Raw genomic sequence first — 14,895 nt, 5'->3', positions numbered from 1 at the left:
AATAAACTTCCTCTCAACACACCAAATGTTGACAGCCTGTTAGGGAAGCTGGTGTTTGACATATCTCTTGATGTTTACCCTGTGATTTACTGGCGACGCTGGCTTTCAACTGGGCAGAGCTCGGCTCCAGCCCCCACGGGACCTTCAGTTGGACAAAACGCGTAAAAAAAAAATATCAGAGCATCTGCTGTGGCTCTCTGCTTTCACTACTCACCGATCTCTTTGCCCAGGCCCGAGCGCAGGATGGCACCGGCTGAGGCGACCACCGCACAGGTCTTGAAGCGGCTCTGGTCCGGCTTCCTGCTCAGCTGCTCCAGGGAGCGGGGCGGCACGAGGCGCTCCCATCCCAGGGAGGAGAACGGCTGCTCCGACCCGTCCACCGTCCGAAGCTGGGCCTGGGCTTTCATTTGACACAGCAGCTCCTTGGCACTCTGAGCCACCCTGCGGTGGCCCTGATAGGAGACGTGGTGTTTGTTGGCAGCGACGTAGTCCTTCATGGCCTGCTGCAGACGAGGACTCAGCAGGTTGGCGGATGCCCGGCCCCTCCACAGCCGCTGCACCACAGAGGCCGACTTGGAGAAGTAGTATTCCTCCAGGTCGTTTGAGTCTCCTCCGGCCTTTTGCTCTGCTGTAGTCCTCTTTCTGTTTCCAATGTCTTCGTCCTCATTTTCTCTCTCATCGTCCTCTTCTTCCTCACCGCCTCGGTCGGGACTGATGCCGGCCCGGTTCTGATGCCCTGTGGTCTGAAACCTTCTCTCACGACTCTGGACTGACGGGTTTGAGTGAGAGCCCACATTCTCCGTGCCGAAGGAGGACCAGGCAGCGAGGCTCTGGGGGTCCAGGTAGTCCTGCTGGCCTGCTTCCTGGCTGCCATAGACGGCATAGGGAGCACTATCGGGGCTGCGGCTCACCTCCCGGCCCACGCCTGGGTTCATAGATCCAGCAGGAGGTTCTAGCTCTGGCTTGTGTCGAGGATAGGTGGTAGTTAATGGCACGGCCCGTTCAGGCCGTGAGCCCAGAGCGGCGTGCTGTGGATGGGAGGCCTGTATGGAGGTGAGGCGACGTGTGTCGGGGTGCTGGGAGAGTAAAGAGCCAACAGAAGTCAGCGGCTCGTCCACACGAGCTTCCAGGAAGTAGGAGAGGAGGGCGAGGAAGAGGACGATCCAGGCCAGCATTCCCACCAGCATCAGCCGCCGCCACTGCCTCATACTGGACTTCATTACCTCTCACTAGCCTGCACGCCTGTTCCGCTGGCCCACCAACAACAAAGCTCCACGGCCAGGACTCAGCCCAGGGGTCAGCTGGAGGCCCTGCAAAAGAAGACTCAGAGTTACATTGCTGGGGGAAGAAAAGAAGAATATGCAAATCATTGCAGCACAGCCTTAAATTCACACCTCACCTGAACTGAAGCTTTTATTTCTTCCTGCCCATGTGTCTGCCACGATAAAACTGGACCCTGTGAAGAGGAGGGGCACTAATTAGCAGAGTCGGGGTTGCGCACACGCATGCTACAGAGTGTGTGCATGAAAACACGCCGCTCACATGGACACGCCGCAGGAGAACGCCTCCTTGCGAGAGAGAATTTGGCTGCTTTCCACTCACAACTAAAAAGAGAATTTTTCAAGACGGGAAGCGTTTGCTAACAGGAATCAAATTTACAGCTTCCCCTATGTGAAATCCAGCGCTTCAGTCACGACCATCGACATAAAGGCTGCGCTGCATCAGCAGAGTGGAGATGTTGCATCAAACAACACACATCAAATACAATGTAAATCATCTCAACAACCACAAACTGATAAACAAACTTTAAAGTTTCCCCTTGAAAGTGATTAGAGAGGTTTAATCCAAATTATAGATGAAGTTCAGATTGAACAAATCTTTCATCCAACAGTCTGCATCAATCGGTGCATTTGAAAGTTGCTTAAATGAGGGCTGAGGGACTTTAACTGGTGAGGTGTAGTTTAACTACACTTCATTACAGAACTGTATTTACCATTGATGAGCATCATAAACATCTCCATATAAATCTCTTGTTAGATGACAGTTTAACACAAAAAAAACTTTTTTATAATTAACAGAATTTTTTATATTACAGTTTCATTTCACTTTTTTGATACAATGTGTAGAAATAGGTTTTCTTACAACTTACACTACACGTATAGTCAAAAACAGTGACATGCATTTCTTGTAATCATACTAAATAAATTATTAGTTTTTTCCTTAAAAAAAAAAAAAAGCATCTTTGTGAGTCTGCATTTTTCTTATTTGTGATTAACTTCGCCAAGTTGGGGGACCAACGAAGTTGGCCGAGAAGGTCATGTGGTCGTCTGCATGTATTTATTTATTTTGTGGTTTGAATGTATTTTACAAACTTTTTGCAAAAACCTTTCACCTGAACTGCACTAAATTTTCAAGGACCGATCGATTCGATTTTGGGATTTTCCGGCTAACCATTTCCTCATCTCATTACACTAATTTTCCTTAATACTACTACTAATTTTCTAGCAATATCAGGACTTATACATCTCCCAGAAAGTCTTGCAGTCTTTCTGTAAACCTGGTAGTTGAGCCGTTTCCATAGCGACAAGTCACGTTTCACACAGTGATGACACTACCTGAGCTGCCTAGTTAGCATCGATATGCGCTAACGGCTTTCATTCTGCGATGCTAACACGGTAACCGTTTCCGAATAAATAACAAGAAACTGTGAAAAAATATTCCCATCCAAAGCGGACGAGAGGAGTGGAGGAGATCAAAGGAGATCAAAGGAGATCAGCAGCGATGAGTTAGCATTGATATGAGCTAACGGCTATCATTCTAGCGATGCTAATTCGGCTCCGCAAACAAACGTGGCGTTGATGAAGGTCTGCGTCCTCCAAGTCCTGCTGAGACCCGCTTCTTTTCATGAATGATACGGCAGCAAGAACTGAGCAAAACCTCATCCAAAAACCATCAAACTATTTATAGGAAATAGGAGATTTAAATATGAAAACTGATCAGAAACCATGGTGTAGTGAAGAGGTGTCAAATATAACAGGTGACGCTGTCAGGAAAGTTAGCCACCTCATTCTATCAATCAAGCCTCAGAGCTCGATTGATCCAACATGCATAATGGAACAGTTAGAAACGTTTATGGATATTTCACTGTATTTTGCACCAAACGTTTCCATTAACATTGTCTTCATGTTGAGATTGTGGTTATTTTCCATAGTAATCGTTTGGATTTGAATAGTGTGGAGATCACATGTTCTGGACCCTGAGTTGCATGAAGCATATAACATAAGATAAGCTCGTTGTTGTTTTTTCATATTACAGTACACTAAAATATTGTTTGACAGAAAGAAACAAGAAGCAAAACAAAATAGCCTCTTACCGGCAGTGCGTCCAAAAGATAACTCCACATATGATCTCTACAAACTTGAAAGATTTCTTTCTAAGTTCAGCCTTTCTGTCAGGACAACCAACAGAAAAACTGTCTGATGACTGGAACGTTCTTAATTTAATGTCTGGATAAGAGGAGAACATTCAGGCATTTCGTAGAAGCTTTTTCTAAAAGCAATTCACTTCTAAAAACAAACAACTGCACAACTCAAGGACGACTAGAGTGAGTCTTCGTCCAGCAGGACGCTGCTGTGATGAAAAAATAACCTGTATTCACTCGGCCCCTCTGGAATTCCCCTCCCGCCTCGTATCAAAGATATTAAATCCCTGGTTATGTTTAACTACCACCTGCAAATGTAGCTGGACTGGTGCACACTCCTGAACGTTTAATCTATAACATTATTGCTGTGGTTAAATTCTTTCTCTTATCATTTTATGATGTGCAGTGACCATAAGTGTCAAACAATACATTCATAACCAGATGATGGCGTTTGGTCTGCCTTAAGAATGCATCCTTGTTACTGTTTAACGTTTAGTATTCTTAATATAAAAACCGCTGCGGGAAAGAATGTGTTCCTGCTTGTTGGATAACCCAATCAAAAACAAGAAAAAGCATATCAAAGCAAAATGAAATAAAAGTTCCATATTATGTCTCAGTGGTTTGGAATCAGCGTTCTCATTTCTTCATACAATTAGCAGTTACCCTAAAAGCTTTAAAAGTCATTGTGGTTGCAAAAACGTGGACTCAAGCCCTGTGCTTTGAACATCAAACATATTTCATTCCAAAATAATTACCGAATATCACCATCATCGTCAGTTTTCCTTATTTGTGCTGCAGCTTTGATAATACTCTCCTGTACAAAATGTTGAGCTCACCGACGGATTACCAAGTGGAAAAAAAAATACAGCATTACAGGTGAATAAATGAAGCATTAAATTGCTTCACATCAGAGGACTACAATCCTCTCAACCACACATAATTATGAGTTTTGGTCTCTTAATGTGTGAGTATCGAGAGAGAGAGAGAGAGAGAGAGAGCGAGAGAGCGAGAGAGCGAGAGAGCGAGAGAGCGAGAGAGAGAGAGAAAAAATAAAGGCTCCTGTTAAACCACTTCAAGTCCTAATTACAGCTTCCTGTCTGTGTAGCTGCCTGGTCCTGCAGAGTGTAGCAGAAGTGATGTCAGGTGTGGTGTGCCCTGCCCTGCCCTGCCCTGCCCCGCCTGCCTGCCCCCCCCCCCCCGATCACCAAGCACCCAGACATCCAGGCTTTTTGCCCCGGGGCCACACAGAAGGCCAAAGCTCAGTCGTTGACCCTGGTCAGGCAGGAGGGAAACAGCAGGGGGCCACTGGGCCAGAGGGAGCCGAGACAGTGTGGGAGAACCAAAACACAGTGTGGAAACTGACACGAGTACACACATGAACATCTGCACAAACACACAAACACTGAACTTCTTTGTCAGAACCTGCCGCCTGTTCTGTCTTAGTGGGAAAGGTGTCAGGCAGTAATCTGCTGGGGAGAGTTTCAACACGTCTGCCACACCGAGGTCAGATGTTACTCAGCAGAAAATCTGCCAGTTAACACCTGGAAATACTAACAGAAGGTCTGACTGACACACACAGACACAGACACACACACACACACACTAGAAAAAAAAAAAAGAAAGAAAGCTGAAAAATACACAGCTGGCCAGTGGCAACGCTATCAACAAGCAAATGTCATCTATATGCACCACTGCTCACACAAACACACACACACACATCTCTGTGAGTTGCGTGTGCGCCTCCAGGCCCGTGGTTGTGCGTTGGTGGTTTCCCTCACCTGGTAGTAATCAGGATGTGTGCTTCAGTAACTGCAGTGAAACGGCATAAGTGTGTGGCGCAGATGGAAAGGCGGGGGTGGAGGACGGAGCAACACAAAGAAACAACAAAACGGGAAACATGGAAAAGAGACGCTGCCAGACAGCAAGGGCTGACTAAATGAGCTGGCCAGGAGCCTGTGACGGACAAAGAAGCTGAGCGGAATATAAAGCGACGAGTTTGTGCAAATAGAGCGGGAAAAAAAAAATGCATGGTGAATGTATGGTGATTTTAAAAAATAAATAAATAAATAAAAGACATTTTCTTCATAAAGGAGACAAAAGGTTCAATGTCTGTGGGCCATTTGGCCTGAGCGGGTGCAAATAATTCAACAGCCTGATGAATTTCACACCTGCCTCGTGCAAAGTGAGAAAAATGAATAAATAAATACAAGGAGTCACAAAGGCCACAGTGGAAATTGGTTTATATGCAGCTGTTCCCAGAGGACACTGGGAGGGAAGAGGAGCGTGTCCGGACACGGCCGGGATACCGCTGCTGCCAAAGTTGGACTCATGTTCAAGTCACAGCAATCAATGGGACAACAAAAGGATCTGCGATGACGTCGTGGAGGAGACGTTATTTCAACAACATATCGATGACACTAAACATGCGACGCAGGAAAAGAGCAAATAAACAGCTTAGTGGAGCACCGATACTTTCTCTCTCAGGGAACTTCAATCAGACTGAAGAACTTCAGACTCATTGAAAATATCAAACGTGATTAATGGAGCTCGTCTCAGCCGTACCTGTAAACCCATCCACAGGGAGAACATGAAAACGCCACACAAGAAAGGCCCGCCAAGCCCAGACTCAAATATGAAGGTACTCACCACCACACCAACAAAAAGCTCTTCCCCTTTCCTGATCTGTTTTTGTCATCTGCCACCATTTGCTGGCAGTGGTCGTGTTGACAGGGCCACCCTACATTTCCCTTCAGGAGAATAATAATGAGTTTTCTAACTGGTGCAACTTACAAACTCAGCAAATGTGAAGAACAAAGAGAAAACATGTTATGCTGAGTGGAACACCGCGTTTCCTGCAGGCATCAGCTCTCTGCTCAAACTGCAGGATGCTCGTACACACAAAAAGTGGTCAAGAGGAATTACTTATAAGGCAGAGAGAAATACACACACATACGAATTAAAAAGCAAAATTGTCGATCAAATTAAGAAAATGGCAAATAAATTCCCATTATTCCTTTGCAGTACCCGAGGTCAGATCTTCAGAAAGCTTTTAAATGCTTCACTGACGGGTCAAAGTCCACAATCAGTTTTCTCTCCCCCGTGACAAAGAAAAGCAATAAAGCCTCTAGTCTCTTTAATTCAGGATCAATTCAGTTTTATTTGTACAGGACCAATTGTAAGAGTAATCTCGAGGCACTTCATATTCACATAAAATGTGTGTGTGTGTGTGTGGGGAGGGGGGGGGGGGGGGGGGGGGGGGGGTTCATAAAACAACAGATGATAGATCAGGAGCTTCAATTAATCTCTATGGAAACCACAAGGTCTGAGGTCCTGCTCGCCACATTTCCAGCACAACACAACTCGGTGAATCATTCCACTTTGACTTGAATTAATCTGATTGCAGTGTCATCTTCAGAAGCCATTTATACTCTCACGTTGTTCTCTCTCTGTTCTACATGCAGCAGGATGTACTGCATGTTATGGTAAAATGGGGAAGTGGGTACAAACACTGGATGAATAGACCGAAACTTCTGCCTCTGCAGATTTTGTGTTTTATTCTTTCGCGGGCATCTTCTGTGGTACACATCTATCTTTTCTATCTTGCTGCCGTGGCCTCAGCTCACTGCGCACGTATCAGACTAAACATTAGGATGTCATCTGCAATTGTTTCCGCTTTTTTTGGTTGTTGCCCATACTCAAAAACACTATTTGGCAAAAAGGTAAAGCGGCCATCGCGCGGTTATGTGTAAAATTAGCATTTCAGAAGCTACTTGTCTTGGACAGGCTATGCACACGAGGGGATTAATGACTAAAACGGTCCGTGTGCACAAAGACAAGACATTTGCATACACATTCTTTTAGTTAGAATTATAACGCTGCACGTAGACATGGCACTGCTTTATAAATCCCAGCTGAATGCACATTTACAAGCCTCACTTCCACTTCCATTGTCAGCCTTAAATGGACATAGATGCCCTTTGAATCACTTCTCGACGGATTGATACTGGTGCCTGCGCAGCAGCACTCATTAGATTTGGAGATGAAAAGCACGGCGAAGGAGCAACACATTCCCACTGATCCTCTACAGCAGCACGAGGGCAGCGTCATTACACTTGTCTGTCGCCGTCATCGTTTAACATGAGTGAAATCCTAACAGGGCTCGGATGCAGAAGGACGACTTGAAAAGCACAATCCTCACGAGCTGAAATGAGGATTTACTACAAGACGACGCGTAAATAAAACACCGTTTAATTCAAGTGTCATTCAGTGGTCTTGTTATCTTTTTGTGCATATGCATTTTGTAGCTGGGCCTAGCGCCTAAGATTCCTGAGTATGTGGCTATTCTGCACCAATCCAGATTCCATTCGTTAATTTTCAGTACTTGATCCATTAATTCAGGATTGTGAGGCAGATACCAGCTGAACACCAGTGAAGTACAGCTGTAGAGGTCACCAGTACACCGCAAACACACACAGACAACCACACACACATTCATTCAAACCTACAACAGGATTATTTATAGAAATCCCACACATGTAGATGGGAAACATGCAAACTCCAACCACATTAAATACGTAGATGTTATCGTTATCAGATGTTCTGCTGTGATCAACAGTCAATCACTTTAATTTGAAATTTTAAGTAGAAACATCTGCTCAGTCTTTATATAGAAGTGTTGTAATTGATCCATTCATGAGGCCCGTTTACGAAACAGCATCTCAAGTGAAAACACATCGTTTTTGTTTGTGATAAGTTTTGCATTTACATGAAAACGTTTTGAGAATGATGCCAATGTTTCCAGCAATGGCAGGGACGGTGAAAACAATGCAGTTGTAGCGCTGACAAGGGTATTGTATGTTGTCCCCACCCATCCCCCTATCCCCCCCCTCTCTCTCTCTCCCCCCCTCAATCTTCTCTCTTCTCTCTCTCTTTGAGCGTCCCCCCCCCCCCCCCCGGTCGTGTACGGCAGCCATGCCAACTCCTAATAAAGGCAGCAACAGGAGACTCCAGGTCTCTTCCTGTTACAAGAGCAAAAACTGTTCTGACTCCGAAGGACAAAAGAAAGAAAAAAAAAAAAAGAAAACAATGTAGTTTTGATGCTGGGCCACTAGTGGGTGCTGTTGTTAGTTGTTGTAATGAAACCACACAAACATTACCAATGAGCACACGGACATTGGTATGGACAGATGATGAAGTTGGATTGCTATTCTTTAGGGAGTCTGGATTCTTGGACACTGGCTTGGAGTGGACCAACTCATCTGAGTCGCAGCTCTGTGTGGCAGAATAGTTTCTAGTGTTGCGGCTGCTTCACCCAGCGAAAGAGATTCAGAACGTTCAAATACTGCATATCCAGTGATATATGAAAAAGAACACAAGTGCAGTAACCAGGGTCAATAGAGGACGAGCTGCAGAAAGGTCTGGAGGATGAAGGAGGAATACAGATGGGTGGAATGGGTTAAACTCAGCAGGAGCAGGGTTGAAGTCAGAGCAGGAAACAAAGTCGAATGAAGCGGGAAAGACTTGACGGGAAGATGTTGGTGTGAGAGAGAATGTGAGAGGCTTTAAAGCATTTTATAATCTTAATCACTCAAGATTAAACTTCTTAATCGTTTCGCTTTCATGTATTTCTTTGTAAAGCACCGCAAATTTCCTTGTGTCTGAATGGCGCTCTGCAGTGCCTAATTGTTGTCATCATCCATTTACTCACATGTGCAGAAGAACTATTTACTACGGCGGCGGTGCGCACACACAGTAGCGGTGTGTCCGCCGTCTCCACGGAGACGGAGCACGAGGGTTGCAAAAGTCAGATTTTTGCCCGGCAACACGACGACAAGTCAGAGCATTTTCAAAAAGCTGCGTTTTCAGTGGCTCTCAGCAGCGTTGTCGTATAAACAGACACCCGGAACGCAACGAAAGTTTTGCGTTTTCACTTGAAATCGTCGTCATGTAGAGGACTTTAAATCTTGAGCTTCACATTTCGTCTGCCGAGAACGAAGATAAGCGTACAAATTATGAGTACGGGAGAAAAGTTATGAAGCTCACATACATCTTGAAACTGTTTACAGATCAAATTTATAACATAAAAATATAATTCAACCATGTTTGCTCGGATGTAAAATAATTGCAATGAATAAAAGTGCCATCAAATTCAGATTAAAAAAGGAAAAGAGGCTAAAAAGCAAATATTTCAAATACAACATTAAACAGCAAAGTGATTGAAAAGAGTAGTACTTCAATAGTGATTGTACTTGATACCATGTAGTTCTATATTACACTTAAACTTTACTTGAATATAACATGATATAACTAAATACGAGTGTAAATGCATCTAACTGAAGCTGATGTTTAAAATATATACTATCTGTATTTATTTTAAAAAAAAAGTATCTTGCCCCAGTTTAAAAATCCACAGAAATGGTGCAAACAAAAAGTGAAGCAAGTCTCGGTATGATGCGGAGTTGTTTAGTAACAACACTGACTTCTGCCTCCAGTATGATTATAATCAACACCTTTGCACAGTATTTCTCACAGAAGAGGGAAAAGAAACTGCTTATAAAGGTTTTTCTTTTTCTCAAGCGGCATGGCATTTTTTTGAGGGTTGTGTTCTGACCTGTAAATATGTTTGTGTGTTTATCCCAGCAAACAGGAAGTTAACAGTCCATTACGAATAATACTTCGATTTACTTTCAGACCTCAAAAGAATATTGGTGGGAACACCGTTCTGTCTCATTAGGATTTAATTTACTCGATACAGCTGTAACACATTTGAACTTATAAGACAAATACTTGAATACCATGTTTATACTAATGGAAGTAATTTGCGGCCTGATGCAATGTGTTTTCCACTCCAAATACATCGTAGCAGCAGATGTTTTAGGTGATCTATACTTTACAGGAGTACTCCAATTTTTTTTTTTTTTTTTTTTTTTTTTTTTTTTTTTTTTTTTTTTTAGGAGGAACTTCCTATTTCTGCTCTTTTGACACAAACAAATACACTCTAGAAATAGAAGTGTTGTCTAAATGGCTCATTACTTGTTTTTAGGCCCCGTTTATACGAAAACGTTTCCATCTGAAATTGCAAAACGTTGGTTGCTTGAGTCAGACGATGCAGCAGTAGAGATCGGCGCGAGTCCATTGACAATAAGAAGAATGTTTCCTCCAGAGTGTCATGACTCCAGTAGTGGGACTCGGTAGTTTTATAGTCGACAGTCGCCGTAATAACAATACAACTTTGTTCACTTTGACAGCGTCTGTGATTCTGTATTTTTACCTGTTATACTTACATTATATTTTAGAGCTTTTACGTTGTCGTCGTTACATTATTTAAAACTTTCATTGGTAATAATTATAACTTGTACCCATCGCTTAGTACAAAAAACTCTAAACTCCAAGGGAAAGTTAGAGGGAAAGTTAGAGGGAAAGTTCCAAACGAAGTGTTTGGTGGATGTTGTGTTGAAAACTCGTAATATTCAGCATTTGGTTCAACAAGCCCACATTTTTGTTGGCCAACTTTTGCTCGCTCTCCTGGCCAACACAGCAGAAAACACCAGCAAGCAGAAATACATAAACCGAAATGAAATGAAATGAAATGAAATGAATAAATGTTATTATTTTCAAATCTTCATTTGAAGCCTGTTTGATGGGACTCGGGCTGATGGGTACACATCTCAATCAATCATTGCAGTTTGTTTTTCCTTTCATTCTACTTTCTTTTTCTTCCACCTCTGGTGTCTACGTGCATTTTGAAAATGCTTATCAAATGATCACTGCATTTACAACTGGTGCTAAATATATCTTGAATTTCAATATGAAAATTCATAAGAGAAAACTGGATTTTTTTTCCGGCGATACAATGAAGTACAATGCATTTTTCACTGTCACTCACATACACGTTTAGGTTATTTTCTCTTTTACAGCGTTTGTACATTGTTCAGCTGCTTTCTGATTGCAATGTGAGCCTGTTGCCATGAGAGCATGCGATCCTTGCTCCAACTGCGCTCCAGTACCAGTGTGGTCTGTGTACATCGACGTCCCGCATTAAAATACAGGGTACATATAAATGATTATAATATAGTGACTCGGTCCTTTTTCTGGAGCAGCTGAACATCTCCAGAATAGAACCAGAGAGCATAAAATGTAGGCAGTATATTTATAGCTATATATGTATTCTATGTAACCGCATTCCTTGAATCCCAGCATGCCCTGCTCCAGCTCACTGTAATATTCACAGTGTACTCAACTCCAGCCGCTATTTGACTGCCAGGTAAGTACAGGCCTTGAGGGAATACAGTCGCACACCATCTCACAGAAAATCCACTTTTCTGCACCCGGGCCAGAAGCCGGTGTGGAGAGAGGCTATGTTATGAATACTTTAATCACAGCCACCTTGAAAATGTTCACTTATAACCTAATAGAAGGTGGTGTGGGTGTCCTGGCTCTGGCACAGAAAAAGAACAGTCGTGTAAAATGTATCAAAACTACTAAGTAAACCCTGCTAACAGGAGTGTGTTCCTCAGGAAATAAAATCAATCTCAATTCACAACAAGTGGATCGAGTCTGATCGAGCTGAAATAGGTTAATCTGGGGTGTTTAATTCTGGCAATGGGGACAGTGAGGGACCGACAGGAACGCTAAAGCCACACAGTGAATGACTGTAAATTTAGAACAGAAAAAAAATCCCATGTCGAGGAGTGTGCACAGTTTCCCCGAGTACAACACAGGCCGAAGTGCTCGTTTCTCATGAAATATTGAACCCACAAGAGCGAGGCTGTTCTCCATGTGAAAAAATAAAGATGTTTTCCTTTAATATTCACCTTGCTGCAGTTCAAGCAGTTTCCAGTGGCTAAGAACCGATACATCACAGCGAGGCTATAAAAGGCTCCAGGACAAGGTTTGCTTTTACATTTTGGTGCAGACAGAACTGTGTGGTCAGCAGAGACATTTGAGATTTCTGTTTTTGAATTGAAGATATCTGAAATTCCAGTCCAAGTCTCACAGGAATATGTGAACAGAACATGATATAAATGCAAATACAGTATGTGTTCCATGCCTTGAGGAAAATTGCTTTTCCAGAGAGGTATTTCAGGAGGGGGACGGTTAGAAACAGGCTGTAGTCTGAAACACAAGTGGGTGAAGGGTGGGTGTATGCACCTCCACTACTGGGACCCACAGCTATTTATGAACCTGAGCTTTGAGTGATTTTTTGGGGAGTGAACACGGTGAAATCACACTCCAGGCGATAGAGTGTTGAAAATGGATTCATGTTCCCGACCTGCGTGTCAAAACTGCTGAAATCCCCTCATCCTACAGTCCACCCAGTCCTGCACGTCTCATACGTCTCTGTGATACGGAACAATCAGACGTGCTGTAGAAGATCTGGGACTGAGGAGGTGATCTCCATGTGGATCCAGTTGGGAGTGTAACGTGAAATCAGCAGCACCAGGCCGCAGGACAACTGCTTTGCATACTGGAGCAACAGGTTGTGACTTCACCTTCTGCATCGAGTGAAACACACAAATATTATAGAAAATAGCAACAACTGCAGCTGAAAAACCTCCTCCCAATTCTTCTTCTGAGCGTCCTTTTGTTCAGTCCCCACATTGTTGTTGCGCTCAGTAGCCATGGAAACGCGCTCGCCGGTTTAGACCAAATGGCAAAAGTAGGTGTGAATGTAAATGGCAGCAAGTACAAAATATAAAACTACACTTCAAACAACAAATGTGCCCTCTGGTCAGCATTAATTGGTGTGAAAAGACCCAGAATGTGTGTTCAATCAGATTGTTGAGTTTAGTTTAATGCATTTTTTGGAAGTGTGAATGCTGCTGTCTGGACTCTAGCGGGCGCAGCCGACTGAGGCGTTTTAAAAAGCCGATAGTGGAGCTTTTGAGCGGAAAGCCCGAAATATAACCAAACAAGATGTGGCAGAATTCAGAAGCACAGTATCCTTGAAGTAAGTCATGATCAATATGCAGACGGTCGAAGTTCCTGGTATTGTGACAACGTTCATTTAATAAGCTTTTGATGAGTTTCTCGCAACATGCATAGTGTTGCATTTAGCCCATCACATGAAATTTGACTGTATATACGATCCAGATGATGCTGATTAGAGAAATGTTGTTAAATTCAAGAGTGAAGAGTGCACACCACCTGCAGTGTTATGAATTAATTATTTTTACACGTGCACAGGACGATTTACAACGGCCACAGTGCACATGCCCAGTAGCAGCATTTCAGAAAAGCTGAATTTACTCTCGTTTGCACGGAGTCAGCCAGTTTTCAAAAAGTTCCACCTTGGGAGCAGTTTTCAAAAAGGTTTTGTTTTCAGTAACACTGAGCACCTTTAGAGGGTTTTCTGTTTAAACTTGAAAAGGTTGTATAAACAGGGTGGTGGGTTGTTGCCCGGGGTCCTGAGGGTTACACATCCAACACTTTCCTACGACATCCATGCGACGTCTGCGTCCACCGTGAACTGCAGCCTTCCAAAGCCAACGTTCACACAGACTTGACGCCATGACAGGGTACTTCTGTACAAGCAAGAGAGGCATCGTGCCCTTCCGTGCTGGCAGTTTACTCGTACACAACCCTGAAAAGGTGCTCGCCTTTTCACTCCCACTTCCAGTGTGGCCGTTGGGAGTGACTTTGAGCTTTTGATTTCTGACACGGTCGGACAGCTCATCTTAAGAGCCGGTTCGGAGGAACTGTAACCCTGTGTTTATGCTGAAGTGCTGTCAAAGCGTCTGACATCTGCTCCCCGTACAATTGTCCAGAGCTGGAATCGCTGGGGCAGTGGGCGAGGCGGGGACAGTGTCCAAAAAAAAAGAAAAAGATCTGAAATCCACCGTCAGACAATCATCACACAGTTTCAAAGGAAACTGCAGGCCGTCTCAGCTGTACAGATTGAATGTGACTATGTCTTTTTGCACTGGGATCACAGAGCCATTGTGTGACGGCCAGACTTTCACCTTGCATTTAGCCATTAGTACTCGCACGGGTGCCGCCACTAATCATTTAACATGACCTGATCACATGGTAACTCTCTCTGAATAACTTATGTGAAAGCAGCTCCCTTTGATGGACACAGAGGTGGATAGATAGACACAGAAATATCCTGTTTTCAATTAATTGCTCAGCGTTAATCACATTACTTTGCTAAAGAGAGTGAATTCTGAAAAGCGGATTAGTTAGCAATTATGGATTGATTGAATTATGGACCCGTTTACAGGAAAGTGAAAACGCATCGTTTTTGCACTTTCGCTTACACGACGATTGAGTCGGAGCGTTTTCAAAAACTTCCAAAGCTGCATTTTCATTGGCTCCGAGCACCGCTGTCGTCTACACGAACACCCAAAATGGAAGTTTTGCGCTTTCACTTGAAAACATTGTTGTGTGAACGAGCCTATAGTTGGAATAAATCCTCTTTACAACCGGAACCCAGCAACCCAACCCTAACCCAATACCTGAATGTCCTGAGGGGA

General features: G+C 43.6%; 1 protein-coding gene across 2 annotated transcripts in view; it reads right to left on the bottom strand.

Annotated features, from left to right (window-relative positions):
- Positions 1-14,895, bottom strand: part of st6gal2a (ST6 beta-galactosamide alpha-2,6-sialyltranferase 2a) — a 59,310-nt gene that overhangs the window by 28,501 nt on the left and 15,914 nt on the right. Inside the window, exons 2-4 of one of the 2 annotated variants that reach the window (XM_080478447.1) lie at positions 1,400-1,456; positions 1,201-1,310; positions 215-1,028 (exon numbers count right to left, since the gene is read on the bottom strand). In XM_080478447.1, coding sequence (XP_080334573.1) covers positions 215-935 — 721 coding nt within the window. In that variant the 5' untranslated portion in view covers positions 936-1,028; positions 1,201-1,310; positions 1,400-1,456. Of the gene's footprint in view, positions 1-214; positions 1,311-1,399; positions 1,457-14,895 lie in introns of both variants that reach the window. The other variant, XM_080478446.1, reaches the window with a different exon arrangement.

Source organism: Lipophrys pholis (assembly GCF_963383615.2).
Source record: "Lipophrys pholis genome assembly, chromosome: 13".
Classification (NCBI taxonomy): Eukaryota; Metazoa; Chordata; class Actinopteri; order Blenniiformes; family Blenniidae; genus Lipophrys; species Lipophrys pholis.
The sequence above is the reverse complement of the archived record's forward strand: the minus strand, read 5'-3'. Positions and strand labels throughout refer to the sequence as shown.